The following is a 22,193-nucleotide window of genomic DNA, read 5'->3' on the forward strand; positions in this document are numbered from 1 at the left end:
GCATCACCCTTAGGGACTGTGGCATTGGCTAGGCCAATATTGGCTACACCCAAATTCACAAGGGGAAAGCACAGAGTCTTGTGTTGTTTGAGGGTAGCATCATGTGGACTGTGGAAATTAAATGGGGATGCAGACAGCTGTAAACACATATCATATTCTGGTTTGGACAAGTCCTTACTGTTTTCAAGCAGTAGGATGGGGTTTATAGCTGCTGATTTCTTGGCTGCTGTTCTCACTTTGCTTTTATTATTTGGTGTATTTTAGATGCAATAAGTTTAATTCTACTTATGTGTGTCTTAATAGAGCCAGTGGTTCACTAAACTCAGCAATGCTAAGATGATTGTGGTGTTAGCACTTGTGTGAAGAGTTGCTGTGCTTATTTAGCATACATTTAAGCTTGAAATTAAATTGCGATAGATGCACTTTTTTCATTTCATTTCCATTTAGCTCCCAACATTTACAGTGTTCCTAAGTTCTGTTAGACCCATTGAAGTTGATAAACCTATCTTAGTTGTGTTCATTAGCTTCAATGGGTCTCCTCAGTGAGTAGGACTAGCAGGCTATCATTGACTATAACCCAACGTGCTGCCACAGCTGTTGTCCTTGGAATTGTAGCTGAGAAACAATTATGCTCCACTGGATTGGAAGCATTATGGGTTGAGGTAGAAGGGCATTAGCTACATTTCATGGTAGCCTGCTCTTTAGAAAGGATAAGTGTGGCCGTGGAAGGCCTGGGAAGTGTTTTACAACTATAGCAAAGGCTGGTGCTGCAGTTCCGCCTTATTTAACTGCTGGCTTTGAAAGTGATCACATGCAAAGCAGGAATTGTCTCCTCTCAGAGCTTTTAGAGAACAGTCCTTCCTGCACGCAAAGGACATGTTCTGAAGCTAGCAGAAATCCAGGAGTGGATGTGCAAGGGTAATTGTTTTAACCAAATGAAAGAATGGGGTGGCTTCCAGCTTTTAAAAACTCTGTGAGTTATTGGCTTGTGCTTTGGTTTAATGGTGTGTAGCATTAGTAGAATCTAAAGCTTGCATTGATATTGGTTTTCTCTCTCTTTCTTTATATTGTAGGCTGCAAACAGTTACCTGAGGGATCAGTGGTTTCATTCATTGCAATGGAAGGTAAGCTCTTTGTATTCTGTAAACTGAATAAGGGACTAATGCAAGAACAAAGTTGGGCGGCAGATCACTTCTGCTAGTCAAAACTAAGATGATTCACCAGGATTGTAATTTTTTCTTTAGTATTATTCAAGTAATGGCTGGAATTCTGTGGCGTTTTTGAAATTCTGATGATTCCATCTATCTGTAGATTTATGAAATGTAAAGATTTTATAGAATTACAGGCAGAGTTTTATATATATGCAGGGCAGGGGATTTGATGTTGGGTAAATTGAAATGGCAGCCAGGCAGTCAGCCACTGTGGTTGGGAACTGGACTCTGTTCCCATTCAAAAGCAGTAGCACTTGCCCCACTGCTCAGGTGGGAGGATGGTGAGTGGTGGTGCAGCCAAGTCACGTTAGTGAAGGGTCCTTCTAGGGCCCTTGGACAGTGCCTGACCTTGCCAGCTGTTGGCACCAAGCCTGTAGTAAATACACAGATGTCACAAGACCCCATATGTTTCCATTGTGAACCTGACCCCCATCAGTGGCTCCTCCCTTGAAACTTCCTGTCACTCAGGAGGAAGAGAGCATTATTTTAGTGATGCACAGCAAAAAAAAGGGGGGGGGGGAGAAAGGTTTGACATTTTTCACAGATGAGGCACTTGTTTTTGGAGACTAATCCTCCTACACTGTTGACATTATCCATGTAATAGGAACGGGGTCTTCCATAGAAGCTTCTTAACTTGCCTCTGCCTGCCACCCTTTTATTTAATAATAGGAGAAAACATTACAAGTTTCTGCCCTCCCCCCCCCCCATGCCCCCTTAAATCAAGACCAATGTATTTTATATCTGGGCATTTTATTGCCAGCAAAGAGTTGTTAAGGTTGAGCTGTTTATCTTAGCGGAGGGCTGGCATGTTTCAGAGAGCAGGGGGCAGCGTCACAGCCAGGACATTAATTTGAGAGTTTCCAGAGAATGTGTCTTAAGGCATCAGCCCACAGACAACGTCCAGGGCAACGAAAGTGGTCCTTTCCTTAAGTCTTCCAGACAACCTCCATCCTCCGCTAAACACTGAGCTGCTTGAAGTTGGAAGAGAAAATTAATTTCAGTGGCTATATTCTGTGTAAAATATGGTTGAATATCACCCCATACATTGAAAGCATTTCCGCACCCCCCCCCCCACTCCTGGGAATCCTGGGAACTTTAGTTTACCTCTTAAAGAGCTATGATCCCCAGTCCCCTTACCAAACTACAGTCTGCTCACTCCTGGCTTAGACTGCATCAGGACCTCAGCTCCTTTCAGGAGACTGTGGTTGCGATTCTAACCCCATTTCCCTGGGAGTAAGACCATCCTGTTCTCTTAGTGGCCAACTCGATGTCTCCAGGAAGTCCTCAAGCAGAACCTGAAAGCAACAGCAGCTCTCCCCACTTGCAGATGCCAGCATCTGGTATAGGTTAACCAGTAACTCATTTATTCAATATCAGAAGAGGTTCTGCACTCTGCCAGCACAGCTCTTCCCTTGCTTGCACCGGTTGCTGGTTAAAGAAAGCAGGTTGGCATAGGCTGCTCTGGAGGCTGCAAAATGCTAACTCAAATAAACAGTCTTAAGACCCTGTTTAAAAACTGGGCAAAGGAGGGGCCAAACAAACTTCTCTAGGGACACTCTTTCACATTGGTAATAAATCCATCTTTAAGTGTGTCAGCGCCTGCACTTTAAAACTCCCTGCATACGGACACCAGGCAACACATTTGCCATGTACTCTTTTCAGTACCTGTTTAGGCAAGCCTATCCAGACATGTAGAAGTTACATGTGTTATATTTCTTTTTTGTTGTTTAGTCGTGTCTGACTCTTTGTGACCCCATGGACCAGAGCACGCTGTTTATTTTAATCATATTTTGGATTTTGTTAAATACCTCTTTTTATTGATAATGTTAATGTTTTATTTTATATTTTTGTAAACCACTTAGAGGTTACAATCAGGTGGCATATAAAATCTGTTAGACAAACAAACAAACAAACAAATGTATTCAGGCACTGCAGGTGAAAAGGCCCTTTCTCTTATTCTAACCAGCTGTTCTTTGGCTGGTAGGGAGAAACAGGAACGTCCTCAGAAGCCATGAGAATATTCTGAGCTCATCCTTGTAGGTGGAGGTGATTATTGAGGTGATTATTTGTAGGCCACTTAGAGCAGTGGTGTCATCAGATTAGGACTTTGGGGGCACAGGCCCCATTCAGCAGAATAAACAGGAGGCCCTTAAACACAGCACAGCTGACTTACTCCATTTTGTGGCAAGTGAACAAGTAATGTTATAATCTAAAGAGCCTTTAAGGACATTAAGTCTAGAATCTAAAATTAACCAGCAGCTTTGCTCATTAGGATTTCAGAAATTGAAGCAGGAAATAAATAGGTAGCCAATGGAGCTGATAAAGACAAAATTGGCTTTATTATTTCTACTTCTTCTTCTAATTTCTTTTTTTATTAAATTTCTATACTGCCCTTCATCTGAGGCTCACAGGACGGTTTACAATATAAAAACACAAAAATTTATAACAGTAACAAACAAGAACAATGCCTCCCCATTAAGTTTTTTGACAGCTTTCTGAACCAATTTGAAAATTCTGGACTGTCCTCAAGGGCAGCCCTATGCAATGCACCTGGCAGTAATCCAGCCTAGAAGTGACTAGAACATGGGTAACCAGAGGCTGGGTCTGATTTCCGCAGGTAATTGTCCAGCACCAATGAAAGCCTTGTAGCTTATTCTTACCCGAGGCATGTGACTTTGCAAGTAATTGCACCTGGCCAGTAAAGTGTTGACCGTGAATGTGTGAAAAAGATCACACTACTGTTCCATGATAAAAAAGCCATAGACCACCTCTAATTGCTGGGCTTTGAGGTGTTTGCAACCAACAGAGTCTCTCCTGCACAAAATGGCTTAAGATTGGATCACTTTGCTGTTGAGGCCAGAAGCAGTAACAGGCTTTTAAGGAAACAGACTTCTGCAAAGAGGAAGTTCTGCCCTTCCTGCTGATCTTGGCTCTACATCTCATTATGTTTCCAGTACTTAGAGCACTGGGCATTATGGGCAGTATCATTGGGAGATAAGCAGTGTTTATATTTTTACATTTATTTTTGCTGGGAGGATGGAGAAGGATAGCAAATCGGACCCCTTGAGTCCAGTTATGAACATGTATCTGAAGTTCTTTGGCAGGACACTGGACCACATTGAAGCGATTCGGTCATCATGGTTTTCTCATTGCCGTACTATGAGCTTCCATAATATTCACTTAAAGCTTCACTTTGCCTTCTGCAAAGCAATTTTTAAAGGTTCTCCGTTACTCAGCTTGGCATGTCGGGGCAAGATTAGTTATACACAATGGCGCTGTCAGGGTAGGACTTTGGGGCCGATGTCCAGGCTCCCCCTCAACAGAATGGGCAGTGGTGGCCCCAGGCCCAGCTGGTCTGGCTTGCCACATTTTGAAAGGAAGTAATAACAAGGGTTGATAATTTTTTTCAGGGCTACAGGAGCAGTGAATGTAAATGTTACCTTTGTACATGAGGCTAGTTTCTATACACAGTCACACACGCACACCTCTCTGCAAGATGCACTAGCAGAGTTTAAGGGTACATTCCAGCCAGGCGAAAACACACAAAAAGGATGTGCAGGGCCAGTAGGAGGTGTGGCCTGGAAAGAGTCTTGAGGGCCATGTAGAGAGACTTGGAGGGCCACATTCAGTTCCCAGGCCTGAGGTTCCCAACCCTGTAATACACATTGCCATCTAAAAAGCTGAGACCCCTTAAGTCCAGAGCCTAAACGTCTCTGTAACAATACTGCTGCTTGTATAGTGTTACATGCGCTTTCATTTTCGTTATTCTCAAAAACCCATTTCTGGTTTTCAGAAATGGACAGAGCGAAAGCTTAGGCACCCTCTTCCCTTTGTATACCTTGTGCAAACCCCATCCTGGCTCATGTGACAGGGCGGGGCCAGCCGTGAGGTGGTCTTACAGTTCTATGATTCTATGATAGACTTGCAGGGAGGACGATGCTCAGTAGGGTAAACAAGAAATTCAGTATGTTTGTTTCTCTACCTTGCAAGCCGGCAAGGGTAAGTGGATGGAGGCTGCGGTGAAGCCTCGTGTGATTCACCTTACGGTATTGTTGCCATGGTGCTGGTTTAAAAATAGGGCTGTTGAGTGAACAAAGTTTTGTTTTCGAAAACAAAAACAAAACAGCATTTAAAAGCATTTGTGGCCTTTAAATCTGTGCAGAAAAACGTTTTCAAAATCCTTGGGATCAGAAGATGTGGCCTGATGTGACTGTTTTGTCATGGAAATAACGTTCTAATGCTTCTGTACTCTGCTGCTGAATGTTGGGCGGCTTTGGTTAATGTCAGGGTCAAGAAGCTTTTTGAGTGGCGGGAAAACACGTGGCAGAGCCCCGTGAGACATCACTTCTTAAATTTTTATCTGCTGAGAAAACAACGCTCCTTTATTTCCTGAATCACAGACTGTCCTCCTAACAGAGGGCACACCATACATTGAAAGCACATTTATACCACTTTGACAGCCAATGCTTTTCCCAAAGTATCCTGGGAACTCCCCACACAGCTTCAATTCCTAGTACCTTTAAGCTACAGTTCCCAAGATTCTTTAGAGAACTGGAAGCCGTGACTGTTAAAAGGATGTAAGTCGCCTTCATATGTATGGTGCAGATACGACCAGAAACTAGTTTGCATGACTGCAGGGCTGCTCGGTCCAAGACCAGTTTAAAGATAAAATATCCTAAGAAAGGAGGGTAGGGAACTTGACAAATGTGTTGTGGCATAAGCATTATGGTGTGACTAACTTAAATCTGTTGATTTCAGTTGATCTACATTGAGTTGGACTTAGTCCAGCCTTTGTCAGTCTGGTGCCCTGTAGATGTTTCGGGCCTGCTACTCCCATCATCCCCAAGAAGCACGCCTCATGCTGGCTGGGGCTGATGGGAAATGTAGCCCCAAATATCTGGAGGGCACCAGAGTGGCAAAGGCTGACTCCATGTTGTGATACCACCTTCAGTCTTTAAGCTGCCTTCCTTGTTTTGCTGCAAGAGAGTAACACGGCTACCCTGCTGCAAATCACTTATTTAGAAATTAGTTTAGAATTTTTTTCAACAGAAGCTCTTCAACCAAATGGTTTTCAAATAAAGCAACATAGAACACAGCTAAAACTCACAAAACAATTAAAAAACAAATATACATTAAACCATCATTAAACACAGATAAAATCAGTAAGTATGTATATAATGGAGGGCATGTAATTGAAAAAGGGTCTCTGGGAGATTGCTAACAGGGGCAGATTGTATTCGATCTTGCCGCCTAAGGGTATTCTATATAATCTCTCTCTATATATATGCATGTAGCCAATCCTGAAACATGGATGCCTCTAGAGCAGGAATCCGGAGATTTTAGCTGGCCACTGTCAGCACCACAAAGGAAGGGGAAGAACGCAAACACAATAAGAGCCCCCGAGTAAATGATCCTCTTCCTCTCAGCAACTGAGCAAGCTGCTCTTTAAAACCTACAACTGCTTTGAGAAAAAGAAGAGGAGGAGGATGCTTGGCTTATTTCAACGGCTGGTGTACAGGAATCTGTTTTGGTGCTCTGTTGATGTTCTTTGGCATCAAGATGTGTGGATATAAATCATTTTGGATGGAAACAGCCCTCTTGAAATGTGACACTTCCCTGCAAAATAAGGGTGTCGAGAGCTGCGAAGTTCTGCTTTCAGGAGCTCCTATTCCCCTCCCTGCCAGCTCTCAAGTCTTTTTTAAAGCTGCTGTAGTGCATCAGATCTGCAAATTTCAGCACCCGAGACATCCCTGAGGGTCCTGCAGTAGAAGCAGCCCTCTGAAGCAAACACGTTTCTGGAGCAATCTTGCTGACGACACTGATGATGCAGGTGCACAGGGAAGAGAAGTCCATTTCACAGCCATTTATGGCGAAGCTGGGTTAAAGGCACAGCAAAATAGCACGTTTTTCCAAGGAAGGGAGAATAAAATAGGTAGGTAAACAGATATATATTTTTAAAAAGTTTCCCAGTGCTTGAAAGACCTTCTGGGAAGGAAGGAAAAGGGTGGGGGCAGGAACAGAGAATGGGGGGTGGGAGGCTAGGAAAACAATTGCAAATAGTGGAGAATAAAATGGGGGTGAAAATCAGGACCGACAAGCATCCCTTTTAATCTGATTTGGAAATGTAATTGCCTTGAATGATGCTCAGTGGTGAAATGGTCTTTGCTAAATTAGAAATTGATCTGAAAAGGAGTCCCCTCAGGAGATGAATGTTCATTGTTGGCTAATCAGGTGCTGAGTTTTTGAGATTAGCTAGAACTAATAGAAGGAGCTCCTTTGCTGAGACATCTCTGCTTTTATTCAGAGCCAGGCTCATAGTTATAGGGAATGTTTTGTGTGTGCGTGTGTGTGTGTGTGTGTGTGTAGATAGCTAGATAGATATATGCATTTATTTTTCAGCCTTGAGGCTGAGACAGGAGGCCGGTTACCTGGGCAACAGGCAGATTTCTCTGCAACGGGATGCTTTGTGGCTATGCAATCTCCATGAGCTCTCCTTTCCTATGAATAACAGGTCAAAGTACAAAAAGATAAGGCCCTGCTTGCCAGAGCTGGTACCTGTTTTTAACAGAGTTAACAAGCACTTAGGCCCAGGAGGTAGCTATCAAACATCAATGACTCAAAGAAGGAGAACCACCATCTATAAATTAGTTTCAGTTGTAGTCAAAGTATTGTTATTATTATTAGATTTATTACTTGCCCTTCCCCAGCAAGTTACAGCCATTTAAAATTCAGGATTAAAACCAGTTAAAACAGATTACAGTCACAGGAATAGGATAGGCCTTGAAAACACACATCTCAGGGGTCAAAAGCGAGGGTAAAGATGTGTGTCTTCAGCATTTGCTGAAAGTTCTATAGTGAAGAAGACAGATATGCTCTGTTGGGAAAGAATTCCACAAATTAGGGACTGCCATAAAGAATGCCCTCTCCCAGGCCACTGCACACCAAACTTCTGAGGGCAGTAGATCTACCAAGAGGGTCCTGTCCACTGATTATTAACCTGAAAGGGTCTGTGGAGAAAGTGAAAATCTCACGGCTATTTGGGGACCTAAGCTGCTAGTTGTTTAGGACTTTAAACACTAAAATAAGTACCTTGAAGCGTGCCTGGAAACAAACTGTGCAGCTGTTTTGGAACAGGGTTTATATGAGCTTTATTGCAATTTTTATCCCACCTTTCCTCCACCCCCAGCCAATAACCTGACCACTACATTTTGGACTTTTTTACTTTTCTGAGTTGTTTTCAAGGGCAACCCCACATAGAGGGCATTGCGCTAATCCACTCTGGAAGTTCCCAGAGCACGGAGTACTGTGGCCAAGTCATCTCTGTTCCAAAGGAACTTTAGCTGGCATTCCAGCCATAGCTGGAAATATGTGTGTGATACATACATAATGTAAAATTGTAGTATCAGGACTGATTTCCCTATGGCCCTCCAGAGTCTGTTTCCAGAGTGCTGCTCCCATGATCCCTGACCATTGACCATATTGGTTGAGACTGATGGTGAGTCATACTACACAATATGTGGAGGGTGCCAGGTTGGGGCAGACCTATTTGGAGTATCACACCTTTGCATGGTCTCCAACACTGTTTAAGATCCCACATCCACAGGTGTGGATGAGTAGATTGTTCAGAGGTTCAGGAATCACAACATATGGCAGTAAAGCAGGGGTCGCCCTTCAGATGTTGTTGAACTATAACTCCCCAGTTTAGGGTAAGGGTCATAGCTCAGTGGTAGAACATCTGCTTTCCATGCAGAAGGTCCCATCTGTGGTTTTTGCTGGAGACATTCATCAGTAGAAGGAAAATTTTCCATTTCCCAAGTAGTAGTAGTAGTAGTAATAAACTGAGAAGTAAACCTTCCTGCTCTAATGAGAAAAATATGGAAGCGTTCTTGATATGAGTCAGACAAGAGCTTACATTTTTCTAACCAAAAATCATAAAAGCCAGGATCTGAAGAAAATTTGCCAGAAGGAAATGAAAAAAGGAATGGAAGGTTTAAAGGAATATAGCTAGGTTGGTTTTTGTTCCACAGTCGTTGTGTCCACACTTAAAATTAAACCATGGTTTAGCATTATGAGGGTTCAGAAGGTTTCACTTCTGTTTTATGCAGCTTGCAGCTTGTGTTGTCCGAATTTCGACAAATGTAGTTAGTCTAAAGCTTACTTGTTTCCATGAGTCATATTTAAGATTAACCATAGTTTAGGGTTCAAAGAATTTACTAAACTGCAGTTAATCTAAAGAGACACTTCCAATCTCACCCTGGCCAAGGGGGAACAGAATGCACTAAACCATGGTTTAGTGAACATGGCCATTGTCTGTCTTCTGCAACAGATCTGGCTATGCCAGGAAATGCATTTGCTAGTGCAAAGCACAGCTGGAACCAGAAATGGTATTCTTTACAAGTCATTCAGTCTTCAAACACATGGAAGTAGGAAGCTCAATCCAGATTCTAGAAGTGACAAGCTATATGCCAGGACCATATACTAGAAAGCTGTGTGTCTTTACAAAGCTATACATGCAGTAGTAGTGAGAAGGTCCACCTAGAACAGGCCTGACAACTGGTCCTGTTAGCTAGGGATGATGGGAGTTGTAGTCCCAAAACATCTGGAGGGCCGAGTTTGGGGGTGCCTGATCTAGAAGTTTCTTTAAAAGGATGTATTGTGTTGGCTCCCCAGTTCGAATTCATAACTACAAATGGGAATCTCCTTATATATAAGTTGCTTGTATATGTTATTGGGAATGTGAGAAGTTTGTAAACTGGTAACATCATATTGTGTGAAATTATGGAAGACTGAGTCTTAGCAGAGCTCAATGAAGAAATTAAAGATACTGAGAGTGAACCTTGTCAAGTTGAGGCTTGCCTTGCAGCAAGCGAAGAAGGAATCCCCTGCAGAACCCTTGGCATTTTCTCATTTTGCTGGAGCTTGATTTCCTCTGTGCTCAGTAATAAATCAATAATTTCTGGCACACCCAGCCCGTGGGAAGCCGACTCACATTTCAGATGTAGCATTAGCGTGTCTGCAAGAAAACGAGTGAATCACTGCTAGGAGAAGTGGTCCCAGCAGAAATCCTGTCATGGTTGGAAGCTGGGGTGGGCAAGGATTTTCTATCAGGGAAGAGGATATGTTTAGATTGCTATACTGAAGTCATGGAAAAATGCTTCAGTCTCTTGGGTGAAATTTGTTTGGTACATGGTGTGTGTGTGTGTGTGTGTGTGTGTGTGTGTGTGTGTGCGCGCACGCACACACACACACACACACACACACACACACACAGAATGTAGGACGCAAGATTGGCAGCGAATGGAAAAAACGGATTTGGGACAGAAAAGGGAATGGAAAGAGAAAAAAGGTCAGGATCTGTGCGTCTTTATGGGAGGGCCTGGTGACTTCAACAGGGGAGAGGGCAAATCTCTGGATGACAGTGTTCTTCCCATCTGTGTGCATTTCAAGTCCCATCTCACTGCACTGAAATCATGGCAAGGATTTTGCTGATGTCATTCAATACTCTAGTGACCTGGGCACACGTCTTGACAAAATAGGCTTGGAGATAAGGGACGAAGGGTCATGTGGTGCTTCTATATTATTATATGCCATGCAGAAATTCCACCCATCTTACGCTCTCTTCAGTCCTTCCAGAAGGCAGAAAGGTCAGATTGACTTACTCCTTTTTAATAAAAAGGGAGAAAGGACGTACATTTTCAAAGCTAGTGTCAAATGTTAAATAATATTGGTTATTTTCTTTTTGTTTTTTAATAACATACTTCCCTTAAAATTGCATCTGTAGTATCAGACTGGCAGTGCAATCCTAGGTGAGTTTACTCAAGAGTAAGACATACATGTAGAATTGCTGCCTTAGTGTCAGTTTCTTAAGCAACTGCTACAGTTCCTTTCTAATTCATAGAGCAACTTGGTTAATTTGTGCTTCCAGTTAAAATTATACAATAGCACTGAAGTCAGAATGTGCTGAAAAAATAGAGGGGGCAGAATTAAAAAAAAAACAGGTGTATGTTTGCTGTTGTCTTGTTTTGGAGTTGAGCACCAGAAATCTGCTCTCACAGCCCTGAAATAAGGCAGAGGCGAACATTGTCAGGTGATGGGAAAGGCTCTGCCAGAAACTCTTCAGAGGTGCTGCCAGTCAAAATAGACAGTACTAGGTTGGATAGACTAAAGGTGCCTCTAGACTGTATTTTGTGGGAGCGATTCAACTGTGTGCCAGGATATTCAGGTTTGTGCAGTTAAAAATGGATTAAAGTGTTCTGTTGCCCTTGCACAACAGATCACTTAAAAAAGAGAGACTTTTTTTGCAGTTAGAAAAGTTATGGGGAAATGCTTTAGAATGTGTGGAATGAATGGATAATTAATGGGAAGGCGTATAAACACCCAACAAGCACTTCGGGATTAATAGTCATTGTTGTACAGCATCTCCACAAACAAATCCGAATAAATGCTTAGTAAATACCAGCTATAACCTAACCTCCATGTAAGCTTTGTGCAAGCCAATTGTGATGAATGCTCAATAAATAGGTCCTCTTGAGCAGCCCAGACCTGGCATAAGACAGGTTTCCTATGCATATATGTGCAGTCAACTCACAACTTACGCACATTTAACTTGCGTGAATTCAGCTTGGCCAAAAAAAGGGGGGCAGACATCCAGGAAGAAAGGGGCAGGGGGTGGGAGAGAAGGGGGCAAAATCAGCAATCCTACCCATCATTGCACTCATCTTGGAAGAGGGTTTGGAGGGGTAATCGGAGAATGATAGCATCCTTGGGCGAGTGTTTGTAGGGTGCATGAAGAGTTTACATTGCTTTTTATGGACCATTTCCCGGTTTTTAAATGGTTTGTTTTGATTATATGTGATTTTGTATGCTATCCCCAGAATGTACCCCCCCCCCCCCCGCGTAAGTTGAGAGTGGTCAGTACCAGCTGGTAAATGGTTGTCTGTATTTGCACATTGTGAGTACAAGATAGCAGTTGAGTGCCACCGAGCGCCTCGAGTGTTTCTGCTGAGAAAAGCAGAATTGCATCCAGGAGCAAATTCAAGATACTGGGGTTGAGGTCTCTAGAGGGCTGTTGTGTATTTCCGCCCACATTTTGCAAAAGATAACAGTGCAATGTGCAAGCATATTTAAACTCCTCTGGCCCCAAGAGCTGAAGTGGAGAGAGGAGGGAGGGAGAGAAATTGATCTTCCTCTCCTTGTGACTCTTCCACAGTGGGAGTCTAGCGAGATTAACCCTGAAGCTCTAAGCTCTGCTTCAAACAATATCTTTTGGGCATCGCCAACCAGTCGTTCCAGGTCTTTCTTCAACAGCAGACAGTTTTGTTCACTTCTTCCTTTGAACTGCAGCTCCAGAGGGTTTGGTGTTTTGTTTTCAAGTCTCTAAGGATTATTTTTTTTTGTAAGGCTGTGCAGAGAACTTGGTGCAGGCCTTTTTTAAAAAAACAAACATTTTTTTTAAAAAGAAAAAGAGTTGCAAAGGGTAAATTTGGCATCTGCATCCAAACGGCCAGCATCGCTCAGTGCCAACAGTTCTTCCTGAGCAGATCTCTGCCAGATTAGAAAATTCAGCGCTGGAGGTCGGCTTCGCGAATGGATTCTGAGGTGCAAGGGGTTGGGATTTGGGGGTGAGGAGTGTCGGGGGCCTGGATTGGTTTTATGGATATATTGTCTGTTTTTCTGTTTTAGCTTTTCTCGTTCTGCTTTACTTTCTGAACCAGGGAGGCTATACAGGATGAGAATCTGTTGGGGCCTTTTTCTTCCCCTAGGCTCCAATCAGGCAGAAATATACAGCCTGCAAATCTGAAAACCCATTTGCTTTTATTCGGTGCTTTATGGAAAACCTAGAAAGAGCTTGGGAAAGAAAATTGGGCGTGGGGTAACCACAGAAATAGCTGTGGAATAGATGCACTGTTTGGAAATTGTGGTTGCTTGTTGCACGATTGCAGTGACAATTTCTGCTTTATGGTCAAGGGAATCGTGTTTTTAGCTGTTATAGAAGAATGTGCTTGTAAGTACAATTAATAGTGTTACGAACAGCCTTAAAGTAGAAGCTTTTAAAGGCAAAGAAATTCATTGGGGCACAGCCTTTTATGGGCCAGTGGCTGTCTGCAAAGTGGTCTCTGACCCCCCAGTTTTGTCAGTCTTCCAGATGCAACACAGTTGCACTGGGTGCAAAAGACTTACTATTGATACCTCCAGCATTAATAAATAGCATTTTACCCTTGTTGTTGTTGTTTTGATATCCCAGAAATGATTTCCTCTTGTCCTCAAGAGTGGGGAGAAGGGGAAGATAGAAATGTACCCTGAGAATTCTATTGAGGAGGCTAGGGGTGGCATACAAATGGGTAAATAGAAGGCATTACAGGGCAGGTGAAAGACACACCAGAAGGAGCGTCCAACCTTCTGAAGGGGAGACTACAAAAGCGGGGCAGGTCACCTCTGATACTCATATCTTTTACTGTTTGATTTTAGGTTCTGTTTTTTGTTTGTTTAGTTCCAATCCTGTTCATAATCGTGCACATGATACCAGCCCTATGTAGCGTTGTTGTTCATTGCTCACTGATTTATTTATTTATTTTAAATCTCCCGTTTTGTTGTAGTTTATGGTTTTTACATTATATACTGCTTTGGTATTGGCAAACAATGAAAGGTTTGTAATTCATTTGACTGAATAAATGCATGCATTAATAGATGGATGACTTTGCCTAGGATCACTGATTTGATGCAGTCTATAAGGCAGATTTCTAACTTACTCAGAGCAAGATCCACTGAGCGGGTCTGTAGGACTCAATAGTGCATGTGCGAGAGAAATATGGGAAGTTCAGGGCGGGATGGCCAACATTACAGGGAGACAATTGTCCGGAAGCAAGGGAGATGACAAAGAAACAAGGCTAAGAGGTCGGCATCTTCACTAATTTACATCCACCTGCCCAATAGTGTCTGTTGTTGTTTTGTTGTTGTTGTTGTTGATTACACACTCTTCACCCCAAGGTCCCAGGGCAGGTTACAACAATTGAAAATACAACATTGAAGCCAGTTTTAAAAACTTAAAATTGCAAAAAAAAAAATTAAAAATGCAATAACAAAATATAGGTTAGGTCCTGAAAATCTACATATCAGATGTCAGAGGCCAGGGTAGAAGAGTTGCATTCTTTAAAGAAAGCTCTCCAACCCTGGTGCCCTTCAGATGTTTTAGTCCACAACTCACATCAGTTCCAGGTGGCACTGACTGGGGTTGATGGGAGCTGTGGGCCAAACCACCAGGAGGGCACCAGATATGGGGAGGCTGCTGTAAGAGGATCTCTTAGAATCATATAATTGTGGAGTTAGAAAGGACCATGAGGATCATCTAGTCCAACCCCCTGAGCGTGCAACATGGGGCTTGAACCCACGACTCTGAGACGAAGAGTCTCATGCTTTACCAACTGAGCTATCCCAATAATTTTGCAAAACCTGGTCAATGTAACTCAAAAGGTTGCATTTGGCGGTGTGCAGTATGTAGACATGAAGGCCTTTGTGTGGTTTTGTTATTAAAGTGTTGTTTTCTGGCCTTCAGCCTGATGGTTAAAGTGGTGCTTTTTTTTGCCTCTCTTTATTTGCATAGAATTTTAATTCAAAGGCCAACTCTAATTAAATCAGCCGTTGGCATGGTTTTTCAAGCTTGGTTGTTTTCGAAGACCAAACCCATAAAAGTGAAAACCTGTGGCATAGGCTACACAGACTCCTCCCCTCCTCCCCCCTTTGTTTTTCTGCTGCCTTTGGGGTAGAGAAATGGCCTTGCTTTTTATATTATTATTATTATTAAGCATAAACCGAGATGCCATCTGGGGGGGGGGGGACATTGATTGATGAGCAAATAAACATAGATCAGGCATCCACTGTTCTCGAAATCAACCAAGCTGCATTAGCCAATGGAAAACTCATCACATCAGGCTGTAAGATGAACAAGATAAAAGGCTGTAATGCTCTCTGCTCTGTAAATGATAAAACAGAACCATAAAGTGGGCACCTCAGAAAAGTGGGTATGGAAGAGATTATTGCTTAGGTTTATTATGCTGAGAAGTTTTCCATCTCTGAAAAGGGCCTCAGTGACTGGGATATAAAAACCCATTTTGAACATGGCTAAATTGTTTTATTTTTACCCCAATTCTAACCCATGGGGCCTTCAGTGATCTACCATCCAACTTTCTGATCAGGTCTACCCCTGCCCAGTTCTAGGAATATTGCAGCACCAGATGCTCCCAGATCAACCAGAAAGCTTTACGAAATGATGGTGACACCCATATGACACCATGGCTGCTTCAAGGGCATCAGAAATGTCAAAGTTGTTCCTAAAATACAGTTTCCTACTACAAATGGTTATTGGAGGCATACTGTCTATGCAAACGGGAGGCTACATTTACCTATAATTTCTAATAACTTTGACATCCATTAAGAATCCTGGTTTTCTGATGACATCAAGCTTTGCTAAAGTACTACAATGTGGGGGGCGGGGAATGTGTGGAAAACTGTTTGGAGGACCCATATCCTTAATTATTCATTCATTCGTTTGTTTGTTTGTTTACTGGCGTTATTAGCCATTCAAAATATCATATTTTCCCATGGTGTCCAACATTTAAAGCCACAAAATCAGAACAATGTAATCACAATAATAATAACAGAACCTTACTTTTGCATTTAATTCCTGATCTGTATTTTAATGTAAAGCAGGGATGGAGACCCTTCGGTCTGTAAGATGTTGTTGGACTACAGTTCCCATCATCCCTGGCCACTGCCCACACTTTGTGGGGCTGATGGGAGCTGGAGTCTAACAGCATCCGGAGTCCAAGTTTCCAATCCTTGATGTAAAGGGGGTGGGGTGGAATTCCCTATGCACATTAGTTACCTTTAATTTGGGTTTATTGAGCCAAATATTTGTTGTGTGAATCAGGCCATTACGTATCTGTTTTCTAAAACCCTAAAGAGAAACAAAACAAGCAAAACCCCAAAACAGAAAAATAATAATGTAATTTTCCACCACAGAGTAAAATATTGCTTCCTCTTTCCTTAGTTCTTTTTAGGGTTCCCCCCCCCCACACACCTGCAGAGCTAGAAGCAGGAAGCATAGAACATTTTGACCATATGGCATGTGGAAAGTTGCTTATCTTGCATTCCCCCCCCCCTTTTTTTTAAATAACCTTACACCCGAATTTGTGTGGCTTTTATTTTATTTATTCTCCTAGAAAAAGATCTACAAGTATAAGAAGGTTCTGAGTAACCCAAGCCGCTTGGAGGTGGTTCTGAAGGAGATCCGGACCTTGGTGGACATGGCGCTAACGTCACCTTTGCAGGATGAATCGATTCATCAGGCTCCACTGGAGATTGTTTCCAAGTTGCTCTCAGAGGTAAACTTTGTGCGGCTCTTTTCTGTTAAAAAATGTTAAGTCTCAAATGTGTACCTGGATATCCAATGCCAAACAATATCTTTGGAGAAGTGATTGCGTGCAGCTGTTTACCTTGTCCAAACCAGGACTCCCAATTTGTTGGGTCACCCCAAATTTGCATGTAGGCAGGCACACGTGGAGCATCTTTGCACTGTTTTGCCATATTCATTAACGAGCTGGGTGGAGGGAGGTGGGAAGGTTAGAAAAACACAGGCAAACCATGCAGAGGATAAGAAATGATTTGAAAAGCAGACTATGTGAACAGCTGTTGAAGGATATTGGGCATTTATTTGTTTTTTGAATGCCATATACTCCTGCCTCCTCTGTCAAAGCTCCAAATAAACCCAGAAAACTGGTAAATGTGCAATCAGTTTATATTTATATAAATATAAACAGCAATTCCTTCAAAATGCGTAACTTCCAGAGGAAAAACCATTTTAGTCTGTCATAGTGAGAAAACAAAGAACCATAGATGTAACGATTGATTGTCTTGTAGGCTTTTGTAGACTGCAGCTCACATAGTCAGATGCACAAAATATATAGGGCAACTGTTGAGGGACCCACTATCTTGAGGGTGGTCTTCTGGGGGCCACGTGTAGGCTGATGGCCAAAGCATGTGTGTGACCATCCTCCCTCTCTTCTGCACCCCTTCCTCATCTAGTGGGCTGCCAGGAAAGAAACAGAAGGCTTTTGAAATTAAACAAGAGCCACGTGGGATTCAGCTGAGGGCTGCATGTGGCCACAGAGCCAGTGGGTGGTATTCCATAATACTCCTACTCAGAGTAGACCCACTGAAATTAATGGCCATGGCTAACTTAAGTTCATTCATTTCAATAGATATTCTCAGAGTAAGAGTCAAATACAACTCCAAAGTTGCCCATCCCTGATAAATGGGGCATGTTCCAGCTAAAGGGAAGCACTTTGAAGAATGAGTGTCCATAGGACTTTTTCCAGGGGAACAGGCAAGGGACTAAAACACTGAATTAGGGAAGTAGACATGAGAAAGGTAGTGTCTGTACATTTTGCCTCGCATCTCAGGTTCTGCAAATGCCAGGAACCAGTCCTCTTTTAAAACGAGGTTCATTGCCGGGCTCTTTCCTTTTGAAATAAATGAGACCTTGTCCATACTGTAAGGGAAAATGCCGTTTTTTTATAAAAAAAGCAACTATTCAGAGTTTGAGCAAAGTAAAACAGGTCTTCTACATTTTCCTAAAAATTGTTAATATTAGGATGGAGCAGGTCTCATTAGACCAACTGATTCCAGAGAGACACAAGAAAGGCCCTGCTCCCATACTATCAGCCATGCACCATGATAGCATTCTGTGTATGAACCTTGTCTGTGAGATGTGCAGGCGGGTTTTGTGCCACTATAGACCAAACTTGGTTAATAGAAATATAGCAAGATCTGCAGCTCAACTGCAGAGCATCTGCCTTGCATGCAAAAGGCCCCAGGTTCAATCCCTGGCAATCTCCAGGTAGGGCTGGGAATGCCCTCTGTCTGAAACTCTGGAGAGCTGCTGCCAGTCAGTGTTGACAATACTAAGCTAGATGCCCAATAACATGGTATAAGGCAATTTTCTATGTTCCTGTGTGGGAGCAGATGCACACAGAGTAGTCAGATACCAAAAGCTGCCTTATACTAGGTCAGACTCTTGGTCCATCTAGCTCAGTGCTTCGGCCTGCTGCTTTTTTTACGACAGCAATTTATGATGCTGCGCTACTGCAGTTTGCTTTATTGCTAGGTTTGCTTTTAATTTTGTTGTGATATATTTATTGCAAGCTGCCTTGAGTATGATTTTATCATTGGAAGGTGAGATATAAATGTCCAAACAAATAAATAGTGGCTACTCGGACTGGCAGTGGCTCTCCAGGGTCTTAGGCAGAGGCCTTTTCTGTCAGCTGCTAGCCAAGATCTTACTCAAGACCCCTTTTTCCATAGAAATAAGGACTCAAGAAGGGCCCGTCTGGTCTAGCTTCCTGTTCTCACAGTGGCCAACCAGGTGCTCAGGCTGACCTGAGCACAAGACCACTCATCCCACTTGTGATTCTTAGCAACTGGTATTCCGAGACATACTGCCTCCGACAGCAGAGGCAGAACATAGCTATAGTAGCCAGTAGTCATTGATAGCCTTATCCTCCCTCAATTCATCTTATCCTCTCTTAACTCCATCCAAGTGGGTGACCTTCACTGCTTCTTGTGGGAGTAAACTCTAGCGTTGTCAAGGGTTGAAGCTAGGATCTTTTGCATCAAAAGCACAGGTTCTGCTGCTGAGCTGTGTTCCCTCTCCCACTTAGGAAAATGTGTAAGGGGAGAAGCCATAGCCCAGAGGTAGCCAACAGCCCTCCAGCTGTTGCTGAACTACAGCTTCCACCAGTCCCAGCCAAAATGAACCCAGTGGTCAGGGATGATTGGAGTTGTAGTCCAACAACATCTGGCGGGGAGCATGTTGCCCATTCCTGCCAGAGCTTAGTGGTGGAGCACATTCAAACATAAAGTCCCAGTTAAAGATCTTGGATAGTAAGGGGAAAAGTTACGAGAGTGCTGTTGTAACTATGCTGTGTACACAGAATAGTTCCATTGAAATTAATGGGCTTAAGTTAGTGATGCCTGTTTGTTTCAGTGGGTCTATTCTGAGTAGAACTAACTTTGAATAACTGGAAAGCTTTTAGTTACAGATAGGTAGCCGTGTTGGTCTGCCATAGTCAAAATAAAAAAATTCCTTCCAGTAGCACCATAAAGACCAACTAAGTTAGTTCTTGGTATGAGCTTTCGTGTGCATGCACACTTCTTCAGTGTGCATCTGAAGAAGTGTGCATGCACACGAAAGCTCATACCAAGAACTAACTTAGTTGGTCTTTAACGTGCTACTGGAAGGAATTTTTTTTATTTTGGAAAGCTTTTGTCAGTCAGAGCCAACAGTACTTGGCTACATGGTTCGACTGGGCATAAGTTATCCAGAAATGTTCATTGTGGGTTGTTGACTTGGACAGACACCTTTGGTATGGGAGACATTATTCAGTTATGAAGACCAAGTTGACCTGCATATACACATGCAAATTTTCACCTGCAGGCCACAGATTCAGGACCAAAGCTGAGCTCGCTGTCTTTGCTTTCACACAAAAATCCAGTATTGATACCACCTAACCCCAGCAGCCCAAAATTAGTGGGGGTGGGATGAACAGTCTTTTTGGTTGTCACTGATCACTGGAAGTTAGAAACTCTTACAGATCCACTGCAAATCACCCAGGTGCTGCTGTGGTACCATCTGCCAACCCCTGCTCTGGGGCCTGTGCTTGGATGGGATGCTCTTCAGGTCCAGTCTTGAACTCTATGCAGGACAAAGGGATGGGTGCTAGAACATATGGGGGCTGATGGGCCACTCTTTTAAGACTGTGCCATATTGGCCACTCTTCAAGACAGGACGCTTAAGGGAAAAGGACTTGCAAGCCTACCCAGAGTTAAAAAAGAACAAAAACAAAGCAGGCTTGCTTGCTGATTTTCTCATTTGTTTTCCCCTTTCAGAATAATAACTTAACCACTCAAGAGCATGAAAACATTATTGTGGTGAGTATGGAGTAACATATTTTTGTCGTTAACTTCATTTAGTTTTGCTTACCTTTTCCCCATTTTTTTTCTTCTGCTCATTTTTCTGTACTGTTCTACTATAGATCTAAAACTGGTTTCATTCTCAGGGTTTCTCCTCACTACCACAAAGAAATTTGGAATGTTAGTTTCATGAGCACATGAGAGTTTTTATGTACATCCTAACAAAAATGCAGTTCCTAAATTACTTGGGGGGGGGGTCTACGTTTGAGGAGGCCATGGTTATAAATTCTACTCTAGGCCACACTCCTGACTGTTTCAGGACCTGTTGGTTCTAGCAGGTATGGGGACAGATCATAAATACATATGAGATGTTCACTTTGCCTAGTTAATTTGTGTTTGTTCCATCAGGGCTTTTTTCAGCAGTTTTTTTTGGTCAGTTTTTGCATTATTACTGACTTGACCTGCTGCAATTGGGCAAACGTAATACATTTCTTAAAAATAGCACTGTATTGAAAGCCTCCTCACATGTAACATTAAGACAAGCAATGGCTGGACTCAAGCAAGCAAATGTGTGGGCTCTCAGAGAGGGGATTGTGGCCTCTTTGCTCCTCATTGATGCTACACTGCCCTAAGCTAAGCAGTGGGAAACTTCATGTGGTCCTCCAAGTCTCTCTGTCTGGCCCTCGGAACTCTCACTAGGCCATACCACAGGCAAACAATGTTTGCGAAAAGTGCAAACTTTAGGGGAAGGTGTGTGCATAATGCATTATATTAGGGGGAATTCCTTGCAAAAATGTTTACATTAGGCAAAACTGCATATAAAAATGTGTTCCCTGGGAGAAAATTGCAGTAAAATGCTGGTGAATTTTCATGAGGGTTTAAAAAATAATAATTTGCAATTTGCTGTAAAATGTGGAGAACTGAATTTAAGATTGGAACAATGAGATGCTGAGAAAACTGACACTGACAGTTCCTTCCATTCCTATTGTGAACATGACCCATGCCTAAAGCTAAATCCACAATTTTTGACTCCTGACCTCACCCGTTTCCTGCATAAATATCTAATCCCAAATGTTTCTGGTTTGATAGTTAAATAAGAGGAAAAGTAAGTATTTCTCCTCTCCATAGAGCCATTAAAAATAAATAAATAACTAAATAGATCCTAATGATGCTAGCAATTTGTTAGAGAGGTGAAAATTGCCTCCCCTCATTCTAATTTAATTTCGGCCACTGGCGATTTCCAAGAGATTTACTCGGTAATCCAATATAGGATGTTGCTATCACCTGATCATATCATGTCTCGGCAAATCTTCCAGTAAAAGCAACACGACAGCAGAGCACAGCTGTCGCCAGGTGTGAATTTTGCACTTAGCCACCACTCGGGAGCCCAGTTGAGCTGGGTGGTTGTCATGGCAATCCGTTTCCAAAGCCACAGTTAACATTTCCTTTCGATCCCAAATAGGTTAATTTGTGCTCCCTGTTATTACCTGCCAGCAGTATAGTCAGAATGCCCTTTGAGGGGTGGGGTGGGCCACTGAAAAACAAGAGCAAATGTTCTCTGCTGTCCTGATTTGGAGTTCAGCAGCAGCAGGATGGAGGTTCAGGGTGCTTGCCCCATTGTTTCCTGCAAAAATCCTATAACTTTTTATACCACAAACGTTGTACCTGGGGTGTTGTTCTGCTTTTATTGTGCCATAGTGCAAATGGGCCTCTCCAGGTGGCAATAATATGGTAACATAGGGGGAGGCAATGTAGAATAAATAATAAAACAGAATGAAGTGTGAACAGCTGGAAAAGGCACTCCTAACCACCTGAGCCTCCAGTGACAGGGTTGAATCCAAGAGCAGCCCCCAAACTTCAGATCTGCTCCTCCTTATTGGCATATAGAATCCTTAACGACCTGGGGCCAGTTTGCCTGAAGGATTCCGTTACCCATTTGTGCCCACTTGACCTCTTCTGTTTGTGCTACTCACAATGTACCACACAATGTTGCTACTGCACTTGTAAGGAACTGAT

At 42.8% G+C, this 22,193-nt stretch overlaps 1 protein-coding gene across 2 annotated transcripts in view; it reads left to right on the top strand.

The window, feature by feature from the left end:
• The window catches only part of CMIP (c-Maf inducing protein), a 144,787-nt gene that overhangs the window by 92,852 nt on the left and 29,742 nt on the right, over positions 1 to 22,193 (top strand). Inside the window, exons 3-5 of one of the 2 annotated variants that reach the window (XM_083514968.1) lie at positions 1,074 to 1,124; positions 16,430 to 16,591; positions 20,154 to 20,195. In XM_083514968.1, the coding sequence (XP_083371094.1) occupies positions 1,074 to 1,124; positions 16,430 to 16,591; positions 20,154 to 20,195 (255 nt within the window). Of the gene's footprint in view, positions 1 to 1,073; positions 1,125 to 12,361; positions 12,810 to 16,429; positions 16,592 to 20,153; positions 20,196 to 22,193 lie in introns of those variants that run through there. The other variant, XM_083514969.1, reaches the window with a different exon arrangement.

This window comes from Podarcis liolepis (assembly GCF_965112155.1).
Source record: "Podarcis liolepis genome assembly, chromosome: 7".
NCBI classification, from domain to species: Eukaryota; Metazoa; Chordata; class Lepidosauria; order Squamata; family Lacertidae; genus Podarcis; species Podarcis liolepis.